Source organism: Lingula anatina, chromosome 5 (genome assembly GCF_051362555.1).
Source record: "Lingula anatina isolate TDL-2025a chromosome 5, LinAna3.0, whole genome shotgun sequence".
Classification (NCBI taxonomy): Eukaryota; Metazoa; Brachiopoda; class Lingulata; order Lingulida; family Lingulidae; genus Lingula; species Lingula anatina.
The window spans coordinates 9,185,163-9,209,148 of record NC_141771.1 but is presented as its reverse complement, the minus strand read 5'-3'; the positions used below and the strand labels follow the sequence as shown (position 1 = coordinate 9,209,148).

At 37.2% G+C, this 23,986-nt stretch overlaps 3 protein-coding genes across 9 annotated transcripts; all 3 read right to left on the bottom strand.

Moving 5' to 3' along the window:
• Positions 1-7: 7 nt before the first annotated feature.
• Positions 8-6,126, bottom strand: LOC106164254 (uncharacterized). Its single transcript, XM_087013095.1, has 2 exons — positions 6,004-6,126; positions 8-1,604 (listed from the first exon to the last, which is right to left on the bottom strand). The coding sequence occupies exon 2, from the start codon at positions 1,593-1,595 to the stop codon at positions 564-566; it is 1,032 nt and encodes a 343-aa protein (XP_086869221.1). The 5' UTR covers positions 1,596-1,604; positions 6,004-6,126; the 3' UTR covers positions 8-563.
• LOC106154420 (uncharacterized) lies at positions 6,004-11,660 on the bottom strand. 6 transcript variants are annotated; one of them, XM_013528765.2, is made up of 7 exons: positions 10,490-11,660; positions 9,700-9,861; positions 9,501-9,595; positions 9,260-9,316; positions 8,661-8,746; positions 8,022-8,253; positions 6,004-7,615 (listed from the first exon to the last, which is right to left on the bottom strand). In XM_013528765.2, exons 2-7 carry the CDS (start codon positions 9,794-9,796, stop codon positions 7,562-7,564), a joined length of 621 nt encoding a protein of 206 aa, XP_013384219.2. In that variant the 5' UTR covers positions 9,797-9,861; positions 10,490-11,660; the 3' UTR covers positions 6,004-7,561. The 6 variants fall into 6 exon arrangements, with proteins under 6 accessions (XP_013384219.2, XP_086869222.1, XP_086869223.1 ...); XM_087013096.1 differs by having other exon boundaries at positions 10,529-11,660; XM_087013097.1 differs by lacking the exon at positions 10,490-11,660 and adding an exon at positions 10,273-10,462.
• A 168-nt stretch (positions 11,661-11,828) lies between these two features.
• LOC106154423 (uncharacterized) lies at positions 11,829-17,435 on the bottom strand. Of its 2 annotated transcripts, XM_013528771.3 has the most exons (3): positions 16,813-17,397; positions 14,530-14,616; positions 11,829-13,158 (listed from the first exon to the last, which is right to left on the bottom strand). In XM_013528771.3, the coding sequence occupies exons 1-3, from the start codon at positions 17,132-17,134 to the stop codon at positions 12,524-12,526; spliced, it is 1,044 nt and encodes a 347-aa protein (XP_013384225.2). In that variant the 5' UTR covers positions 17,135-17,397; the 3' UTR covers positions 11,829-12,523. The 2 variants fall into 2 exon arrangements, with proteins under 2 accessions (XP_013384225.2, XP_086869220.1); XM_087013094.1 differs by lacking the exon at positions 14,530-14,616 and having other exon boundaries at positions 16,813-17,435.
• Between the last annotated feature and the right edge of the window lie 6,551 nt (positions 17,436-23,986).

Sequence of the window (23,986 nt, the reverse complement as noted above, 5' to 3'; positions counted from 1 at the left end):
CCACTGATGTGCTTTCTATAAAAAAATGCTTTATTCTTTCTCTCTAGGTTATATTTCAAATTTCTCAAATTGAGATAAACTTTTTCAATCTGCGCTTAAAACTTAACAAAATAGCAAAAACAAATGATAAGTTATAGTCATATATTTTATATATGAATTAGATATGTGTAATTCACACCTCTTTCCTCATATCATTATACAAGCAATGTAACTGTGAGGCTAAACCTAGCTGCTACCTCCTAATAATGTCAAAGTCTTGAAAAAAAAAAAAAAAAATTATAATACCAGCTTCAATCAGTTGCTTGATCCACGAAAGCTCCTCCAACAAAAACCTTGGTGAAGTTTCGTTTGAATCTTGAGTCATGAAAGATTAGACAATATTTAACTAAATAATAAGATATTACATGCAAACAAGATTGTTCATCAATCGAGCAGAAAACAAACACATACACTGCATCGTACTAAAATATATAAAATGATATTCGTGGCAATATATTAGTATTTTACAATGTCCACCCAGCGATTCTTAGAGCAAACAATCATAATTGCAAATTGTTTTTCTTTCATATTTTCGTTGACAACGTCATGTCTTCATAAAAGTCATCTGATTCTCCTTGAATTTCCCTCACCACGGAGTTTTCCCCATTTTTATGGGCAGACGAGCCACTAATTTTACTGTCCCGTTCACCAATAGGCGGCGCTGGATGAGCAATAACCGCTGGAGCATAGGTGTCGCTGCCCGTATTTTGCTCGTCTTCTCCCTCCTGTTCGAGGTTTCCAGGGTAGGGTTCTTCCTTTTCAGCGCAAGCAATGTCGAGGACATCCTCGGGGTCGACCACGGTTGTCGGCTGTCGGCTTTCGTCCTTCCCATTCGACTGCGCTTCGTTCCCTTTACCGGAGATCACGTGGCCGTCAACGTTGATTGCGTCATCATGTACTGTTTCTTTAGACTCTTTAGTTCCTGGTGTCTCGATTGCTGTGCTTTTAGGGATGTCGTAAATATCATCAGCGCCTTCTTGTGCAACATCACCTTCAGCATCACTGACGCTGAGAGGCCTGTTGCTTGGGTCGTCGGAATAAATGTCACCATCCTCTTCTTGAGTTTCATGATTTTCGTCGCCAGGGTTTCCGCTTTGGGAGGTGGTCCCGCCAGATTCTGTTGCACCACTTTTCCGAGGGTCGCCACTGGTGTCTGGCAGGATATCCGCCCCCTCTTTGCTCCTGGGGAGTGAATCTGACGCGTTTTCGTATATATCTCCATCATCTTGATCCTCCGTCTTTGGCTGCGGTTGGAGGTTCTTGCTGGACCGTGGTAGGGGCGATGGCGGCGGCAAAGTGCCCTGCAAATCCAAGTACATCGACTGAGTGGGATTGCGGTCCTCTTCATAAGCCATTGGTGGAGTTACTTCCATTTTCGTCCCACTTTCTGGATCGAAGCCGTCATTATGTTCACCATCAACATCGCGTCTCTTACGAAGACATGGCAGTTTGCGCCAAAGCTGGTAACGACCGCAGAGAAAAGATGCCACCATGAGACCAATCACCACCAGTACGGCAACTACTATCCCTGCTATGACGCCCCCGCTTATGACCATTTTTTTTTTCTGAAAATCAGAAATGTCTACTGTAAGCTGATGCCTTCTGAAATTTCTCAGAGCCGTAGGTTTTAATCATTGCTATGTTAATAAAGTCATGTCGTGAGATAAGAATAACATAAACAAGCAGGTATATTTACATGTAACTAATTTCCAGCGTTTTCTAATCTCCAGCCCCCCAGAAATTTCAGCAAATTTCTTAAATCAGTTGATTTTTTACATAAGATACACCGTTAAGTCAAGTGTGTTCTAATAATAATAAAAATAATAATAATAATTTATTGAGCACATGAAATGAGTGTACATTTATAGGCTCTCTACACTACTAATTATAATATACTTAAGTTTAAATACATGTAGTAATAATAAACTTACAAAAGTATAATACCAGGTGTTATCTCGATTTGGATAGCTTCCGTTTTCTCATAGCACTGTTTATAAACTTTAAAGTGCGGACACACCTCTCTCATTTGACACATTTAATAGGGCGGATAGTGTATCGTCTGTTAGACCCTGCACATTTACCTCTGGTAAGGCAGCAAATAATGTTTCTCTGTCTAGTTTATAAGTAGTACACTCAAGAAAAAAGTGAGCTTCATCTTCCACTGCATTACAGTGAGGACACTTTCTGTCCTCAATTTTTGTTTTGGGGTGGGTATATCTGCCTCTTTCAATCTCTAACTCGTGGACACTGACCCTCATTTTGGCTAGAATTTTTTTATATGTAAAACGGACTTTTAATGCCAAATATGGCTCAGCTTCATAGGAATTCTTAATTTGGCTGTACACTGTAAAAACAGTGCTTAGCATTTAAATACATACAACATACGTTAAGCACCTATACGCATTTAGAAATATGTGTAAAAGATAAGCACGTCTAGCTTTTCAAGCGTTTCACAGAAGAAAATTCTAGACACGTTGGCAGTGTTACACGTTTAGCTATGTGCTTAGCTTCACCGGTATATGGATCTATAATAAGTCTATCACAAGCTAAGCACATTGGCTAAGCACTTCCCCTGCTAAGCGCGTGAGGCTGCTTAACATATGGAGCTGCTATAGGTGTGGAATTCCTAAACGCGTGGAGCTGCTGGACAATACCCTATACGAAGACCGCAGTTCTTGGGGACATTTTTTGCTGAGTCGACATCAGACCAAAATGACTATCTATTTATCTAGAGACATATCTGTGAATATCTGTGAAAAATCAATCTGTCGCCCTGGTAGAGGGTAGCTGAACAACAAGTTTAGCTTTTCAAGCTTCTTTCAGAAGAAATAAAAATGTTTAACAGTGTCGCACTTTTAGCTATGTGATTAGTTTCACCGGTCCCATAAGTTTATTACCAGGCTCAACAATTTGGCTTAACACTTCCCCTCGTAAACGTGTGGAGCTGTTGAAGGCGTGGAGCAGTCTGCTCTAACGCTTGGTGTCCTTCCTTGCAGTAACGCGTGCTTATTTATAAAAGGCCTATTTAAGATGCATACAAAGTCAATTTTTTGCTCAAAAACCAACCAAATACCAGTATATAGTTTCAAAAAATATAATTAAGAAAATTGCCAGAAGGCATTGATTAATATTACCCGAAAAATGATATTTGAATGGATTTTTCTGTTAGCTTACTATCCTGTATATACATGGGGCAGAAAAGTAGGTCACATAAGTAGGTTAAATTTCTGACCAAAAATTTTAAGAACCGTCTAAAGCTCTTTTATGGCTGATCGAGTGATTTATTCAGTTTGTCCCTTGGCATGTCGACTTTACTTGAGTCGTCTAAGAATCTTGTAGAAGTGGTTTATATGTGTAACTGACAGCCCACGCTCCACCGATGCTCGGTTCATATGTACCTTTAAGTAATAATCCAAATAACAAATAACGTTTTCACGACGTTATCAGATGGTTACATGCTGGCAATGATATAGAAGAACATTATGGTAACGTTATGGGTGTTTTAACTCCATGCAAAATGATGTACAGTAACGTTATAATTTGCAAAAAGATTCGAAGACCGTTTCTACAAAATTTTATGATACATGTAACGTCATTTTGTGGAGTTTTATCAGCGTGTTTATAACATTCTGGAAAAACATTATATAATGTTTTGAAAACAGTTTTTTATATAAATAACCAAAACACGTCTTATACTGTTTGAACTACAGTTAGTGGTTAATTCCAAAATGGGCTTGGGGTTAGTCGGCGACTAGAGCGGTGCGAATTGTACAATATTCGGACTATCGGTACCGAAATAACCAGCATGTGATGAAAGCTTAAATAAGGTAGTATAGTCATCCTGATGTTCTATTGTTCATTACTTCCGGAAAAAATAAATAGATATCAATACCGTAACGCATTTTATCAAAATATGGAGAAAGGGGTTTTAAAGTAAAAATGATAGTTGTTTCGTGCCTTTATAAAATAGTGAATTTTCCTAACCTGCTTTTCAGAAATACATTCCAATAAAATTCCTCGCAAGGTCAGCTAACACAAGGATGAATAAGTCCAGCTGTAAATATGATAGTGGGAAGTCAACGATGTTGACAGTTCACGGTACCCTGTTATAGAAAAAGATAACTTTGGCAGATAAAGGTGACCGTGAGTTCGTCTGTGTGTGTGTGTGTGCGCGCGCGCGTGCGCTCGCGTGTGTTCGACTAAAACAGTTGAAACCCTTAGCACCTAAAAGTTAAACAAATACACCCTACATTTATAAGCCGTCAAACGCGTCATACTGCTAAACACAAGCGTGTAACATGTTAAGGAGCTACGCATGTTAGGAGCTAAACGAGTCGAAAAAGTGAGACAAAACAGGCGCTTAGAAATGTGTTTAGGAGCTAAACACTGTTTTTACAGTGTAGGTGCGGAGTTTGTTGTTGGTATTTCTATGGATTTCTTCCCAAAATTTTCGTTTTATTTCATTGGTTATTTCTATTTCAAGATCTGGGTAGTTGTGCTAATGCGCACGTTTTAATTTATTATTGTCTTAATTTTAATTTTCAGACGAAGAAAATAATTATAATGTTCACAGATTCATAAATAACTCATTCAACCATAAACCCAAATTAAATATTTTCTCTCGGTCAACACTTAAATTTGCTCAAGGTTTCTATTGATTTAATTAAAGAGGTATTGCAGCAGGGCTCGATTACTGCTCTGATCGCAGTCACTTCCTTGTCTGTGTCTTTCAGTTAATAAAACACTACATTAGGGTCAGACAAAATTGATAACACACATAGTGTATAACGAGCATAGCAGGTACTATAGCTAGAAGGTCGGTATTTTTCTTAGGTGGAGGGAATGTGAAGGCACCATCAGGGGCGGATCCAGGATTATTTGAAGGGGGGTTCGGCGGATGCCAAGCCAACACCCCCTCCCCCAGTTGGCGTGGGGTTCGGGGCCCGAGGAAGGGTCCCAAGAATTTTAATGTTTTAGAGGGTGAACGGTAGCATTTAATACAGTTTAGTACTATAAATCAGCTAGTCAAGTTATAATTCCAAGAGGGGGATATTAGAGGTGTGACTTTTTTCAGAAAGCGAAGGGGGTGGGCAGCCCCCGCCCCCCCCCCCCCCTGCCCCCACTCTAAACCCGCCACTGGGCACAATGAGGGCGATTTTAGAGCAGATAAACAACACATTTAGTTCATGGGGTCAGTTGTGAATATCTGCCACTTACCAAACCAATACCCGATGTGCCTTTTTTTCTTGAAAAAAAAATGCGCCAGTACCTTAAGGTCGGCACGGCACATAAATCAACTTTTCAATTTTGTCAGGCCAAATGAGAGAAGAATTATTTCATCTGTTACTGGGATTACACCTTTATAGTGGACGTCGTGGTGTCTACCTCGTAGAGAGTTCGACCGCTTATCTTATCAATTCTGTTTGTCCTATCTTTTAAATTAACTGGCATTAGATGAATAGTGCATTTCATACGGTGATGTATAAACACCGCGAAAAATTCGTGAAAAAAAGGCCGAAAGCGTAAAATAAATGCGAGAAGAGTTTTTGTTTTATCTGTTACAGGAATAACACGTTAATAGTGGAGGACGTCCTTCAACCTCGCGGAGAGTTCGACCGCTCTACTGCAAGTAAGACACGTCGTCTTTAAGTGTAATAATATACAAGTACAGATCAAAATTATGTTATGTTATGTTATGTTATGTTCATGTTAAACGACTGGAGGATGTATCTTTATAATGTTAAATGCAAATAGCTGTGGAATAAAATCAGGCGAATAAATAAATTCCGTAAGTGTACAGAGCACCCCATGTGATATGATAACTGCTGATTTCATATAGCCAGTACAGACGTAAACAGAAATATAATTATGCATAGAAACCTTAAGATAACGGTTATAAGATCGCTGGAAGAAACTTGTATGGTATTTTCTGAATTTGATGAAATAACGAATATTACATCTTACCTTTTCCCTCTTTTCCAGATAGTCTCTAGCTTTTCTACTACAAATACAATATGGTTTACAAGTAAACAGTTAAATCAACGTCAAACCTAGAGCGTTACAATAGCTACGTATGCCAACTATAACATAATATTTCCCTCTGTTCCGCAACTTGGATCGCTTTTTATCTCAAGATAAAGAGGTCAGAGTCACTTGTGTGAAGTAGTGTAGTTAAGACAATAAAGACACGCATAAAAGTCAATTATTACCAACCATTGCATTACATTCCGTTGCAAAGTTCAGTGGCCCACTTCCAATAAATTTACCCCGTTTCACTTCCGCGTTTTTTCCTTACACCACTGACGTGCAGATTTTTTTGTCCTCCAGAAACATAAAATCCCGTTATAACTTTTCTTTGCTACAATTGCAAACAATACGATCTACATGTAGCCCTTGTAAAGCATTGTGCTCATTTTCATAAAGTCAGAAGAAAGGTTAGGTCCACGACTAATAGACCTGCTAAAGTGTGTCGCCGGTAAAATAAATTTGACTTAATTGAAAAAAATACTGAAAAACCAAAAAATGCAAAGGGACAGAAACTGAGTGCAATATCCCGTGCAGAAACCAAACAAAACAGATCAAAATGTGATGGTGAACATAACATGAATGGAAAGGACAGTTGTGGAACCTTGTCGCAGCTAACACAATCAATTTTTATCTCAGTAGGAATGAGACGTGTAGCGAAGTCTTTCGGATGTTTAAAATTTAAATCGGCATATCTAGTACCGTGAGTGCCGCTGTACATTGTTGACTATGAATATTGCACAAATCGGTAGACATGCCATCTTATCATATCATCTTATATATGTAGAAAATGAAGATAAAACCCTCGGATATAAGATTATTAGACATATTATTTATTGTTTGGCAATCTCGATATTTTCTCCAAACTATTTACAAACTTTTACCGTCTTAAAATGTAGAGCAAGCTTAAAAATGTGGATTGTAAAATTTATGCAAAAGGAGTCACATTATTAATTGAAAAAAAAAAAGTTGTGTGCATCGAAAAACCTAACGTTTTTCTCAATTTAAGTCCCTTGATTTACCATTTAATTATAGAACGTTAGTGTTGAGAATGACTAACATACATGTATTAAATGCACATTTTATTTTTGTTCTTGCTGATTTTTTTTTTTTTTTTTTTTTTTTTTTTTTTGTGAGGGAAAACATCTATGAAAATCTCAAAAGAAAAATTGATTGATTGATAATAATAGTATGCAGTTATGTACAGGGATACCTCAACAAAACTGGGGCGTACTGCACCGAGAGCAAAGTTGTACACGTACACTATCCATGGTACAGAAAATAAATAAACATCCAATTTATGAGGATTTTAATTGAGATTCAAATTGGTTAACTGGTTTTGCTATCCTTTTGATACTTAACCAATTGGACATATAATACAGTGTATGAATAAAAACTGTTCTCATACACGTATTTCGAGTTGAGTTAAAAAAAAGTCCACTTGGCCGCATGAAGATAAATGGCAAAGGTACAATAAGGTGGATTGGATCTAGTCAACTCATGTGACTTGTGGGCCGGATGATTCTTCGCTGTGACCAATGTAAGGAATTGTCTGAAATCAGAATAAAAACATAAATGAATCGTCTTGGCTGTTAAAACAGCAACACTATCAACAAAATACATATTTAGAAGAAGCTTTTTTGTAGAGAAAGGCAACATTGCAGAGGTGCTTTTGCATAATATCTACACCTTTTGTTACATACACACTTTATGTAAAACAAATGTACCTCTTTGCTACTGAGGTGACTGACTTGGCTGGTGCAAATTAGTAACACACAAGCACACACACACACACACACAAGCGCGCGCACAAACACCACCTATATATTTGTGTTCTTTGTGATTTTTTTCACATACAGGCATGTCGAGCTGAACGACTTGATTTTTTTTCTTCCTTTTACACCTCATTCCCCATAGTTCAATTATGCGCCTTGTCTGGCCAGCATGTGCCTCTTTACCTCGGGATCGCAGCAAATACACCTATGACACGCTATGAACATGTTAATGGGACCCATATACAACGCCTCAAAGCAGATAAATGTCATCATCAGCACCAATGTCAGGAGAAGAGGAGTTTGGAACATCGCACCAGGAGGGTCGCTTAGGTCATCGCCAATGACGTCAAGAGCTTTGTCGTAAGCCACTGAAGATGTTATGGGTGATATCGTGGTGGTGGTTTGGCAGCGACTTCTGTAAAACAAAACCCATTATCAAATAACGGAGCCTCCATATGGTGCAGTTGCATTTAACAACATTAAATTCATTGGAAGACCACTGACTTTTCTCTTCGGCTCCAGCGTCAATATTTTGACGACATGCTATTTTTCATTGTAAGCAAATTATCGGAACAATAAAAGGACATTCGTTTCAAGCTTTAAAGTTAAGTAAAATGTCAATGAAGTGACTTTCAACACAGTAAAATTACGAAAATCAACATTTAAATCAAAACAACATATTTGGCCCGGCTACGTTATAATATACCGTCAACATATATAACACTAACAAAAAGTGACCCATAATTGATAAATCAAACGATAACCATGTGAAGTATATCTTGGAACGTCCGCTTTCACTCTTTTATCATAACGCGTACTTACTCTACAGGAAACGTCTGTACAGTGGTCATGTCTACAAGTATGGCTATAATGCCCACCGTCATGGCCACGGCGCACCACAGCAAAGCCTGAGAACGAAGGCATGTTTTTTTTCATCAAAATTCAAAACGAGCACAATCAATTAAACAAAATTGACAAAACTCGTTACACTGCGTTGCATGATTACATTTATTCATGCACGGATGTTAAACAAACCTATTCATTAAAACTGAAATGCATTTCAGGCAAACGGTTGACTTTTGTCTACCATTTCAGAAGTACGTGTATCAATTAAAGCAACAAACAGCGGACGTAAATCAGAAGCAGATTATCCCTATTATATCAGAGGAGAATTATTAAAATGAAGAAAGTAAAACGAAAGGAACGGTAGTGTCGATGGTTAACTGACAAAAGTCATGTTGGGGAGGAGCACAGCATCTGCTGTCATAGTCAAAGATGCAAACAAAAACTTTAAAACAATCAACGAAAGATCTAATATACAGGTTAAACACTCTGTAGAATCATAATTTGATATGGTGATTATAATCATAATGATAATTCCCGCTCATTTAAGTTTACACATATACATTATATGGACTTACAAGCTTTCTTGCACTTTTTAATGTTATTATTATGGCAGGAACACCGAACACAACACCCTGGAAATACACGAAGAAATACGTGTACATTGATATCGACGAATCTCGAAATTAAGCGAATTGAATACCAATTAAAAAGAGAGAGAGAGAGAGAGAGAGAGAGAGAGAGAGAGAGAGGGGGGGGGGGGAGAGATAGAGAGGGGGAGGGAGGGAGGAGCAGTTGGAAGAGGAACCTGCTACATACCAGGATACCAACCCACCACACGTGACCTGCTGACGTACATAGCATGTGTTGCGTCATCATTTCCTGCTTGGCGCCCAGTCCAATGTGAATGAAACCTGGCAAGAAAAAGATTTGAATTATGAGTCAAACTACATACTGATCAATCAATAACAATTAGCTCCCATATATATATATAAATATATAAATTAATTACCGGTACCTGTGATAATCAGCAACACAGCAGACAAGATCATGGGGATTTTCATTCTGACAGAAAACGATCTGTCAGGGAATTTAAGGCAGCCACACGGTACCATTTTGACTTCTTCTGCGGACGACCTCTTCTGGATGTATTTCTATTCTTGTATTCTGGAACAGACCCCTGAAATGACACATAGCATTTTTATACAAGGAGCGCACAATCTCTCATTTCTTCTGTAGTTAGAGGTATAATAACTCTTCGTATGATCTCTATATTTCACAATAAAAACGGCAGTTATAGCTAATTATCTGATATCTGAGCTTGTCGTCAGACCACATGACCTCCATAGATGGCTGTACTCTGCAATAATCTCTTCAGAGATTATTAAAAAAAAAAACTTTTTAGAGAGAAAAAAAAAGAAAAAACGGGGACTAACTTTGAATGTAGAAATGGATTCGTTAACCATTGGTAAGTATGGGAAAATTGTTGTTTACTCTAGGAAAAGTCATTTTTGGCCAAAACGAACAGTTATTATCCCTTAAATGCTGACGCGCAGACATTTACCACACGCCTCTCCCTAAAATAATATACCTCTGACGCTGCACAGCATATCCGAAAACTAGGTCAGTCCGTAGTAATAATGCTGTCACCGGTCGTCTTAATATGGTCCAAATATTGATCAAATCCGGTAAAAACACGGTGCTGTACAGTCCATATTAACTGCTTGAAATGGAGCAGAGAGCACATGTACTATATTAGTCACTAAACACTCTCGCCAACAGCTAGCGTACTCCATACCTATACTTACCAGTATATGGAGACATGCAAGCTAGTCAGCTAGGCCTACCGGTACACGTAGCAGCGACTTTCCTTCCCCTCCCGTCTACATGAGTCGTTTACTTGGTCACCTATCAGGTCTGAATTACACACATGGTCCACTCTTCACTGGAATTGATATAACAAAGAGTACAGAGAACAAGCGCTAGACGATGACGTTTCAATCGCTGCTGCCGGATATCCTGCAGTACGGACATTATATGCCATATATCAGCCGTTAGTTACAGGTTATATATTGCCAAGCCTGTGCTACATTAAGCATAAGCTGTGTGTACATGTGGTGGCGAACTGGTGCCTGATTTCGGGGAAGTAGTGAGGATATTCGTTTTAATGTTACACCAGTGTGCGCGTCTCACGAGTCCATAACCTACATGACTGATTATTCAGGGTAGATTGCATATGACGATTCGATTCGTGCTTACAGGGGGAAATATTTCCTACATTTTTTCATAATTGTTTAGCTCTTATGTCGTTTTTAAAATACGTGTCACCTCATTGAATTCTGCACTGAGCACGAAAATAACCCGTAGACGTTCCAGATTTGTATAAAATATTTTTCGTAAACACGAAGTCATTAAACCGATATACTGGGTTTGCATTGGTAATATCACATTGTGCGGCGACATCTCCTATCTAGTGACGGACACTACCTTGTTTTGTAATGAGTGTAACGCCGCTGATATTGTAAGAGTTTTCATGCAAAGCGATTACGATCCCTTTCACCAGAAGTCTCACTGCACGATTAGGAGTCACCCACGACGCCAGGGGCACCAGGTGTGTGATATGTACATGCATACCCAAGTGATGCTGCAGTAAACATTAAGTCAGCTTAACAAACTGACTTTATCTATTACCTTTAATTGCGATTATTTATCTTAGATAGGAGAACAATAAAAAACATTGCGATATCAAAACGTATGTCCTACTTGCGGTTCCTACATGCTCTGAAGTATCTAGATTGTTACGTCGAAAAGTCACTTGGGCTCCATCACCTCGGCCACGCGCATCGCACGAGTCCCATTTCTTAAGCCTAGGTTACAGCTCTCACGGGGGCCGCATGGCGTAAAAAATATTGAATACGATTCCCCTTGAAAGGCCAATGTTACCAAAAGATTCGACCAGATAATGTTAACGTCCTCGCCGTAGTTCGTAGCTACCTACGATGTCAAAAATAAATATATAAATAAAATAGAGTAGAATAAAATGATAAAAAACATAAACGATTTCATCCTTCGGTGCAGATGGAAAATGCAATCTAGGCTTTAATGATCTAACTATGAATATGAAAAGTAAGGTATATAACAAGGGGATGTGCTCCTAATTTTGTTTTATTTTTAAGTCACCTGTAATCTAAGAAATATTCTAACACAATCAAAATGACCAACAAAAATTGCGAACTAATGTGCATAAATGGAAATTAAATTCGTATTCAATGCAATGAACGTGTTATCTTAGGTATACATTGTCATAAATAACTTTAATAACTTATATATATGATTCATTTATGAGCGGAGAGGGGGGGCTACACTTTTACTTTACAATGCCACTATTTAAAATAACTGACCTTTTAAATACATATTCGAGTGCGCACTGTACGTCTGATTTAAACATGCAGTGTTAATTGAATTTCACATGATGACGGACTCATGAGAGACGTAATGAGCTCGAGTACATTATTCATTTCAATAGAAATGTCGAAAGTGGCGTCATTCTACATACAGTTCACCTACAACCCCATGATAATATGGTAAAAAAAATTTAATTGTACATGTGCATTTTTACAAAATGGTGTCAAATTTTAAGATGTGCAGAAGGTATGCTATCGTGCCATTTCTATTTTATTCATTCCGGTCACAAAACATTCTAAATGATGCAAAAGTTATCAATCATGCACTATTTCCATGAGTTGACTGAGAACCCGACAACGCTAATTCAAATACAAGCAAACCAAAGATATATTGAAATAATCCAAAAACACTTTCACAAAGTCAAAAAGGGCGTGTTCTTAGCACAGTGCACATTCGTTGGAGAGTAATGCAAATACATTATTCCACTTTGGCACTGGTATATACCTCTTGGTAGCAAATTTGTGAAAAGTGTCGTACAACCCTATGGTGCTTTCATTGGCCTTCAGAATCTCTCGACCGGCTTCGTTCGAATGTGGCAGAAAAAAATCGACGCTGGAATCTCGTGGAATGAGGTCTATCAGACCCTTGAGGAGAACCATGGTTCCGACTGTATTTTCTGCATACAGAGGTCCAAGGTAGAAACCGTTCATAGTAGGTCTGATTGATCCGTATCCAGCTATCTTCCCTTTCTCTAACAAAACAAGCGATTTTGCCGTTGTTTGGCCGAGCCAAATCTTCAGCATTTCCGGTCTTGGTACCACGTGATATGACGTATCATAGCCAATGAGGTCCGACATGTCAACATGTCTAAAGTCAATTATATGGTATTTTTGTTCCGTATCTGGTGGAAGAGGGATGTTCTTGAAGACGCCGTAATAATTTCCCCCTGTGTCTCCCTTAGAAAGTGGGGCGCCGCTGTACTTTTCATATGTATCTAATAGGGGCGAGATGGCGCCTGCATAAATATTCCTGTCTCCAAATTCCTCAAAATACTTGCTCATCAGTTTAGCACCTGAAAGAATATACATGTACAGGTTTAAATCACTATGAATTATAATACGCCATCTGATATAGGCAGTCTTTATCAAATTTACTTTTTGTAATTAGTGGCTGATCCAGGGTGTTGCTAAGAGGAGGGAGCACAAAGTAAAAGACATAATAAAAACAGTGAATAAGGACAATGACTGTTCGCCTATAGATTGTATGAAACAGGGAATGGACAGTGTTTCATCTGTTTGCCTGGGCCCCGTATCTCGAAAGCATCGCTCGTTGCGAGCGGGCGCAAGCATGGCGATTCCTCGCCATCTCATAACTCGAAAGCGTCGCAAATCGCGACCGTGCGCTAGTAGCGAAATCACCTTTAGTTTCTGGACTATTATTTGCGATGAGTAAATCCCGTCCCAATGGCCTTTGCGCATGCATAATTCGTCATTTTATAGTGTCTTTCATGTAATTAAACATGGCGGCAAGTTTGGGTTGCTAGTCATAATAGCATATATAACAAAGCATGAAAGCTTATAAACGATTGAGTCACTCGGTACCTCTGATAGAAATGCTAAAGAATGCTAAAGTCATGTTTTATTATGCATAAAAAATTCAAAATTAAACATTTCATACATCATTTTATATTTCTGATGAATATAGTTCATCTGTGTAGTCTATTGATAATAATTATAAATTTAATCGTTTCATTTTCTACACAAAATGGCAAAGCAGAAACAAAGTATTCGGTCACTCCTTGGCCTTCCTTAGTGTCTGTTATTGTGAGACTCAGAACACTACTAAGAAGTACTGTTATCAGTAATTGTGTCAGTCCAAACACGTGGGCTTCGCTTATTGAATTTTTTTGACATTTTATTGGTGTCAAACACTTCAAATATCAGTGTTTAGAATGTGATATTCCTATAGATTAAAACAATCTCTGCGTTAGCATCACACTGAAATAAAATTACATTATGTGTAATTGTTTTATGACGTCTTCACTTTATGCGGCAATCGACTTTTAGTAGCGTTTGAGGCTATAATTGCGTTGCGTTTGCTATGGCTTCGAGTTAACAGGTGGGCGCAGTCGCCCTCGCAAATAGCGAGGTATCGCTTGCTTGATATCGGTCGCAATTCGCGCCCTGGTTTTAGATCCCTGCTTTTTTTTTTTTTTTTTTCTTTTTTTTTTTTTTTTTTTTTTTTTTTGGGGGGGGGGGGGGGGTGTAGCAAAATAAAGAAGAAATGGTTACTCGCAACTTATGGGCCAACCAGCGCCAACCGCCAGTGATGTAACGCCATTTCTATATCACTATATGTAATATATAAATAATGCGTGATATCTCAGACTCTCAACTACTGCGTAAAATGTGTTTTAATGTAAATTATAATTATATATACTCACCAACACCACGCCCCTGCATTTTTGGGGAGACTATAAAATGACCCGCTGTCTTCAGGCCACTATCAAATTCGTGCGATAGATAGCAACCTAAAATTAGTAATAGTAAATATGAAACAGGTGCTGTATTCATACAGTGGGATTTATGTAACTTGTATTACTAAAATCATTAATAGTTCCTTTAAGAGCTCGTAACAGAAAATGTATACTGGTTAGTATATATGTTATGTGTACTTTGTATATTGGACTGACTTTCCAGCTAGCCAGGTGAAGATAGCAATCAAGAAGAGGGCCATTATGTGAGTAGCAAAGGGTGGTCTCTTGTCAAGTAAGTGCTAATTGCCTTATTGCTTAAGAATGATTCAGATACCATCTCAGTTAATTTCAAAAGCAAGGAAAATGCAGCATACTGTTACATTTAACAATTTTTCTTTAAAATGTTTTGACATTTGACAATTTTTTTTACTTTACAATACTTTTTTTTTACAATACTTTTTTTACTTTTGAAACATAGTAACATTTTAATAACATGGTCATCAGTATTCAAAATTATAGAATAATTTAATCATATCAATTTCGCATTAATCTTGATTTTAAAAATTCTTTACGTTAGGATAAGGTAAAATCTCTGCTGTATTATTTCCTTGCTGCATCTGTCCTAAAAATCTCTTTTAAATTTCCTGCATAAGAAGTCCAAGTATCCATAATTACAGCAGAGGTGGAGTAATTCATTTTAGAACTCTGTCTGCCACATACAGCCATGGCGAAACAGCATGGGTCTTGTTAGATGTGTTTTCCCCACCTAAGAAAGAACTGGATTTCTTTTTTCAGTAAATAAATTCCCGAGAAACAAAATTGTACCACTCAGTGATATTAGTACACCCCTAGTTACAGCTGTAGATGGAAATTTTATTTGGTTTATCGATACTCTATAAAATGCTTTTTGATCAGAAAAATTAATTAAGAAAAGAAAGACTTCCTTTAAAAGCAAAAATTAAGAAAAAATATTGTTTTAAATGTGAAATTTTAACATATAATACTTAAAGTATAATATGTTTTTAAATAACATTAAAACAGTATATTTTCATGGTAGATTGAAGTGACTTTTCAATTGTTTGTGACGAGTAAAAGGGCATGTCTTATTTTGAAATAAATGTACCTGGTTTTTTATTGCTTGTGAAGCTATAATTCTAAGCTTCGATTTCAAAACATTAAAAGTATGCTGCACTAGTACTTCTATAACCAATTCTTTCATTGCTTTAAACATTGTCTGGGATGGTATGTGAATCAGCCTTGTGATTAATTATGCTGTAAATTGTTTTACCGTGCCTATGACAAAAATGCCACGGTAAATTAACTACTTTTACTTTCCAGCTAGCCAGGTGAAGATAGCAATCAAGAAGATGGCCATTGTGTGAGTAGCAAAGGGTGGTTTCTTGTCAAGCAAGAAGTTATAAAGTTATAACTTCTTGTATCAAGTAAGTAAGAGATGGTATCTGAATCACTCTTTAGCAATTAGGCAATTAGCACTTACTTCACAAGAGACCACCCTTTGCTACTCACATAATGGCCATCTTCTTGATTGCTATCTTTACCTGACTAGCTGGAAAGTTAAGACTGAATGTATGATTGGAGATAATTGCTTTGCCACGTCAGTTGAAGTCAGACCAATTATAGTCTTACACACTGGAGTTTTTGTTCGTTTTTAGTCTTAAGATCAATTTAAATTTGCTTCAGTCCAGCTTTGGACTTAAATTGCACTTTAAGACCAAATCAGGCCCACTGGTGTTAGTTGAATAGACATTAAATTTGGGGATTCTACTTGTACGTCTATTTTTCTTAATATCTGATTAAATTACATAGTTCACCTTTTTAAGTTATGACGTAAACCATTTTACGTACATGAACATGGATATAATTCAATACTCATATTAGCAAGAATGACTTCTAAGGCTACAAGTAATTTTTTGAGATGCATAGTTCTAAGTAGTCACATTTAAGCAAGGCGATGTGAAAGCAAGTACCGGTAGTACCTTTCTACTAATGATAACGAAAAGAGATTGAAAATAAGGTAAATGGGTAGGAAGTCAATTATTTCAAAAAGACAAAATGTGTCTGTTTACCATTGAGGTATGATCTTTCGACTTTTAATTTATAGCCTATTTTTGTCTATATTAAACAAGAAAAATATTTAGCCAAATGAATAAGACAGTGAATTGACAAACATAGACCAGTAAATCAATTAATTACTATATAAAAAGTGATGTTTTTAGAAGACATCCTTACCCACTACATCTCCGTCCTTTTCGGCTATATTCCAGCCATTTTCACACATTTTGAAGAGGGTTTCAATCATGTCTTGATGTTTATTCCACTTGACTTCCTCAGTCAGTTTCCAGACTCCGGGGACGTCCTTCATTCTTCCTGTGCGTACAGTGACCCCTTGGCTCCCCTCCGTGTCCGGAGTAATGGGACGTTCAGACCAGGCCATGGGTCCTCCAAGTCTGCGAAATGGAGGTTTACCTAACATTGAACACCGACTTTCATCGCATACAGCACTGAAAAAACGTGAAATCGTCGCATGTCTTCGTACTGTAATAGCAAACATTTCTGTTGGCTTCGTTGACTAGTTCTGGATTGTTGTATAGTCTTAAGTTCTGTAGAAAACGTCCCGCTTTTTTAATCACATATGTTTAAAACAATCAATTTATATCTTCCTGTAGACGAGGCAGGAACTGAGCGTATGTGAAAACCCGTTGCCCATTTGCTTCTCTATTGTCACGTGGTAAGTGAGAGATACAAGTGACCTTTTTCATCTTTTGGGGAAATAAGAAGTGCGCGTGACAGGAACCGCGCGCCACAGGGGCCAATCAGAGGCGGTGGTTTAAGCCAGATACAACACTCGTCGCCGAGCTGTACGTGAAAATTGCTCGTGTATTGTCTTGCCTGCGGCTCGCCAATACACTCGTAATATTTCAGGTACAGCTCGGCGACTCGTATTGTATCTCGTATTCGTATATCACATGTATCTATGCAAGCTGTGGCGATATTACTTCATTTACTATCATGTGTACATGTACCGGTACACGTAGTATCAATTCATTACGATTTTTATGTATTGTTTGAAGGATGTCTTAAGAGATTTTTCAAATAACAAAATGAAAAGATTACCTGCATTGCTTGACTCGCAGCTACTGTGTATACAGGTAAAACTGGCACTCAGATTGTTCGTCGGTTAACTGATTAAATCATTTGGTACCTGATAAGGCATCAGGTGTTACTTGTTCAATTGTTCGGTAAGAGGGGCGGCCACAACTACGATTTTTCCTCTGTAATTAAAACCTTCTAATTTTGTGTGTTAAATAGGTGAGACTTCAATTTTCGACTCCTTCCCAGACGATAATTACACTGTTTACCGTGGCTTACACTAGTATATGTACAAAATTTACGACAGGTAAAAAATGTCAAACTTTCGATCTGACAAGTGTGAAGATTTTGCCAAACTAAAACAAAACCGTCAGACGAAAACAAAATTACAGCAAGAGGCCAAATTATTTGATTTTTTGAATGTTTTTATGCGTATTTTCTTCGTTTTCAGTGATAGACAATAAAATCATTCAAATACTTGTAAAGTGTTTTCCATACATTTCATACTTTTCCACGTATTTAAGACAGTAAAAAAATCCGTACTTTAATACTCAGCATATTAGTTTTACTTTATATACAAATACGTTGTTAGATTATGTTTTTTATCCATTTTATGTCTTTACCATATATGGTTTATGCACGTGTAGCTTACAGAAAGGCTTGTCTACATTTTCTAAATAACAATAGCCTATAAATGTATGTCCATTATAATTTCCAATTCACTTATCATTGAGATCAAAAATAAATAACTTTTTATTATGCCGATGACACGATGTACTTTCTTCTTTGTATGTCTTTGTTGATCTTGATAATATGAGCCCCGTTTGTACACATCAGTAATACGGGACTGGATACATAATAATAATAATAATAATAATAATAATAATAATAATAATAATAATAATAATAATAATAATTTTATTAACGTCTCACGTTAAAAAATAATTAAGACCCACCCTGCTAAGGGTTATGAGAGACTAAAACCTGTGATAATACATTTAAAATTATCACTTATCAACAAAACACATAAAAAAGGATATTATACATAAAACTTTTCAAACCCTCTCTTTATTGTTATACAAGAAGTCGTGAAAGTTCTTGAATTCTTTGTAAGTAGAAAACCCCGTGTAAAACTTAACAACTTTTAGTTTCTTTTTTCATAACTTCATGCTTAAAGTCTTTTCTTTCTTTTTAGGTCCCTATTCTTCATTTTTTTCTTCAAAACTTTATAATTTTTTTTGCGCATTGTTTTCCCCTGAGTTATATTTGCCGATACTTCGTTGTTGTCGACATCGACAAATAAATCATGTTTTCACAGCTACTGCAATGTCGCGGTAATCGGGTTATGAATATTTGAGTGGTTTTTGTCAACGTCCGCTGTAAAAGCAGGTTGTTCTTCTCAGAATGTTATGTTAATGTGAGCTATGTAGAACGCTTTGAACATGTACATTTAGTTGTTGATTAATTTCGAGGCTATAAGATTTAGTAAACCGTCATATCACCTATTTGTAGTTAAATAAGTCAGGTGATATTTTTAAAGTCATCTTTTTATATCGATATATATTTAGTTGACATGTACATTAACATTGCTGTTGCATGTACATGTAAGCTTTAAAGTTGCCGAATGTTAAGTATAATCTACTATACCCTGTAGCTACATATTTACGTTTCATAGTTTTATTAATATTGTCGATATTTGCGTATACGTGTTGCTCTCTCTCTCTTTCTCCACTTTTTATTTGCATTTTCTGCATATTTATTATATTTCATTATTTTGAAATTCGTTAATTCATTATTGCAATTCATTTATTTATTATTATTTCTATTTGTTTAGTTTCACTACTACAAGATATCACTACAAGATGTCAATATCGATATCATTTTATTACATCATTACAAAGTGCGTGATCAATAAAGGTGAATTTTAAAAGATATTTGCGTTTCGAGTTTTTGGATTGTTAACAGCAATATCGTTAGATCCGTTGATTAACTAGGCATTTCTGTATTTTATTTAAGCACCGTTGATCTCCTAATATTTTAGGTTTTCCTCCCGCCTTCGAAATGTTCGACGCAAACGCAGTCCCCTGCTTTTGATCCAAACCTGCTAAATTTCCCTTTCTTTCTACCATATTTTCCATTCTAACGGGTTTGTTGGGAACTAATTAAAACTCATGTGTCTATCTCGCTTACTGTTATTGCAGCAGCGGGACAAAAAGCACGTAAACCCAGACATGGTTTTCAGCACCGTTGTAAGTGTTTCGACATAGCAAGGACTCAATTTCCCACAATGCCATTTCCAACGTGGAAAAGATTAAAACGGCCAATAGAAGCAGTCTCTACTCTCTTGTGACCTTGACCGTTACTGTCATAAAAAGGTAGAAGAGCCTAAGTGAGTACTGGTAAAGAACGAAGTCAGTCCCTACAAAATCTTCAAGGTCAAATTAGCCTTAATATCGTCATTATAAGCCTTCCTTATGGTTAGAAGGTACTGTATAAATTGTTTCGAAAGGACAAAGAGTTATGCTTTTTACTGACGACTTAAAAAATGTGGCACATTAAGTATGGTTATCGGTCTTCAATATTTATTAATTTAAACATCTTTTAGCAAAATCTATAAACAATAATTACACTCTCAAAGATGGAAATCATTTGAAACGATGTCGAGGGATACTTTATAAACAACAGCTGAGTGCTGACATTTATTTCATGAAAAAAAAACATGCTGCAGAATAAAACAACTGTGTCAAGCATTAGCAAGAGATCTTGTGAGAAACGAGTCTGTGTCCCTAGTAGAGGGTATTTAGGGTCCCCTGGGGCCACTTAATTTGTCCATTTCTTGGGCGATGACGGACGATACCTCTTTTTGAAATATCCTCGCATGCAATCTCTTTTAATACAGTCGTAAAAGAGAAGCCACCCAAGTGATTTAAATACCCTTCAGATTATCCCACACCCAATGAGAATATAACAACTAAAATACAACAAAACACGCGAAGTATCACTAATGGGCATGCATTAAAATCATTCAGCGACAGCAACAAGAAAACAATGCTAGTACTTCTCCCCCCTCCCGCCATGAAATAGAAATTATGACAGCTTGACAAGGTTCGTGGTGTGAACTCTCTCTCTCTCTCTCTTTCTCTCCACAAACACACACCCACACACACACAAACACACTGGAATCTTAGACTGGGTTCCTTTACATTTAAGCTGGTTAATTTGATAGCAATTTAGTGAGACTCCCCAGGGAGATAGATCGATCCAAGTACATGTGGGAATGGTCCCTAAGTTTGGAGTAAGTACTGCTTCGATTGCAGTGAGGCGTGGATCGCATTCATACACGACGCGCTTGTACCCCCACTACGGTCTGTACATAGTGTAGACTATAATTAACGACCGCAAACGGCCGCAAACGTCCACAAGCATAAAATGGTTGGGAAATCAGTTCATGTATACACATTTGACATATGACGGTATTTTAAATTGGAAAACAGCATAAAGTGTCCTAATTTGTAGGTCTACTGAAAGAATGTTTATATCCACAAGCGCCGACGAGCGACCACAAGCGTCCACGGGCATAGAATGGTAGGAAGATCGATCCAACTAGATCGACCTAACTCCCTGGGGGTTCACGCTAAATAGCTGTCAGCCGAGCGGGCACGAAAGTTAATTACCCCCTTACAGCTTGTAGTAGGCGGGACGGATATTTAAGCCGGATTATCTGACAGTAATCTAGTGAGACTCCCCACGGGGATAGATCGATCTAAAATATATGGGAATGCGCCCTTAGTGCACTAGGCCTATATGTTATTTTCCAACTTAAAATTTCTGCTTATGCCAAATACATATTAATGATATCCCAATCATTTTTTTTTTGTGGACGTTTGAGGTCGTTAATTAGACAGACCCTGCCTGTATGTTGAATTCAGCACGGTAGACCGTTTGTTTTATGTTGTGCATCCTTTATTAAACATGTATAAAACAGCTTGTTATACGCATATTTTGCCCTTACAATAACAACCCTTAGACGTACTAGATTCGTACATTTTTTTTTGTTAATTCAAAGCCATTAAATCAATGCACTGGGTGTCCCCCGTAATTACACATTGCACGGCGACATACCTGGCGGCACTATCTTGTTTTATTAACGACGTTATTATTGTCAGTGCCTACAAGGAACGCGGTCACGGCCCGTCAGTGTGTCACAGCTTCATCAGTAGTCACCCCGTCACCCGGGGACACGAGATGTATGATGTTCACGCATATTTAAGTGTTTCTACTGTCGAAGATTCAAGTCAGCTTAACACAGCTGCTTTATTTATATGGTAAGCGACTGCTCATTATTTCATGATGTTTTTTTTATATAGGAGGATAATAAAAAACATGTTGATACCAAACGTATATTTTGCTTGCGGCCCCTTCTTGAACTCTGAAATATATATATATATATATATATATATATATATAGTTTGTTACGCAGAAAAGTCACTTGGGGCGCCATCAGCTCAGTGCAATATGCATCACGCCAGTCCCTTTTCTTAAAGGACAATGTTCATGTAAAAATCCATTTCTCGAATTTTGAAGATACAGCACTCAATCTATACACTAGAGGTATGTTTTAATCGATCCCCGCCATTTAAAAATTATAAAAACAATCTATTAGTAGAAAAAAAGCGTTTTAGTAAACCTCACCTCAATATGCAAAAATGAAGCAACAGATCTGGGTCACGTGGTACTGTGACGACAATCACGATAAAGGTCTATGAGACTCAACTGAGCTCCATGGTGCGTACAGACGGAGAAGTTAATGAAAGTTGTGTTGAACGGAGTTGAGGAATTTTCGTTATGCCTCGGTGTGTTGCCGTGGGATTCACCAAAATTGCAGCTCTCGTTGACAATCTTTCTTTGTCTGTGACGGTCTTCCGTGACTTACTTACTAACTTCGGTGACAATAGTTGCGATGCTCTAGATCATGGTCACCTCAGGTGGTTTAGATCATATCAAGAGCTGGTAGTCTTTCAGATTAACTGTCGTCAGTTGGCAAACTTACTGATTGCTGATGCATTTTAAATGCATTGTAGTTGACCAAAAGCTCGTTTACAACAAACCTGTTAATTATGCACCGCTGCAATTCCCAAGCCAGGTAATAACAGGTATGAAACTCGTCTTGTGGGCTTTGATATTTTTCAATATATCTCCTTTATTTCATGGGGTTATTTTATTGGTATTTGTAAATGACGTTAAATATCAATACTTAAACAATTAAGTTCAAACACGGTCGCGAACATTAATAAAAGAAATTGCTCTCAGGGTATCTTGAAGCTTCCGTGGAAGAAAACGTGTTGAGGAAAAACAGGAAAAAGAGCGTTATATTAAAGAAAAATTGGGAACTGCTATAATAAAATGGTTCGTTATCCAAATTCGTTTATGCTTTGAGGATTTGTTTCTGAAGATTATTTCATCTGAAATATTAAATAATTTAAAAGATTGATCATTTTATAACTTGAAACGCAAATTCTGCGTCAGTACGCAATTTTTTTTTTTTTTTTTTTTTTTTTTTTTTGCAAATTTGTAAGCTTACAACACCGTGCTATATAGATCTACTCAAGAAAAAAATTTGCTTGGGTAAAATTGAGTACGGAATGAACTGGAGACACTTGGCTTGTCGTTAAGTTTACACGAAAATATGTCAGGTAACTTTATACTGTCTTTGAAAGAGTAAAGATTGAAAGATAATTTTAGACAAACTTTGACGGGGGAAATACCTACAAAGAGTAATGGGCTATTTCGCCAACATCTTGTTGAAAATTTTACACTGCAATTCTATTCAAATAAGCTAAGGAACTAATTGCCAAATTAATACTCTCATCACATAACAGGGGGGTAACCAGACCTGCAAAAATTGTACGCACATATTTAAAAAGATTACAAGCACATACAGCAAAATGTAGACCTACGCAAAACATGAAGGACAGCGTAATCACAGCAAATGTACCTCATATAGTAGCTTTATTTCCATTAATAATAAAATCATCATTTAAGTCAAAAATATTCTTGCAATTTAATAACTATTTTAATTTACCCAGAACGGTATATTTATTTTAAAGGCGGTTAACTGATATATAGTTTTATGATTTGTTTGTGAAAATTGCCCATGTCACCCTGTTAGTTTGGAGGTCTAAGCTGGATCAAGTCCGTGTTAAAATTCCTATGAAGTTGTGCAGGAAAAATTCTTCCTTTCTTTCTCTAGCTCCTCGATAAACCTGGTGTTCAGATTTTATCTAGTACCCCCAGGTCTACGGGAGCTGCGCTT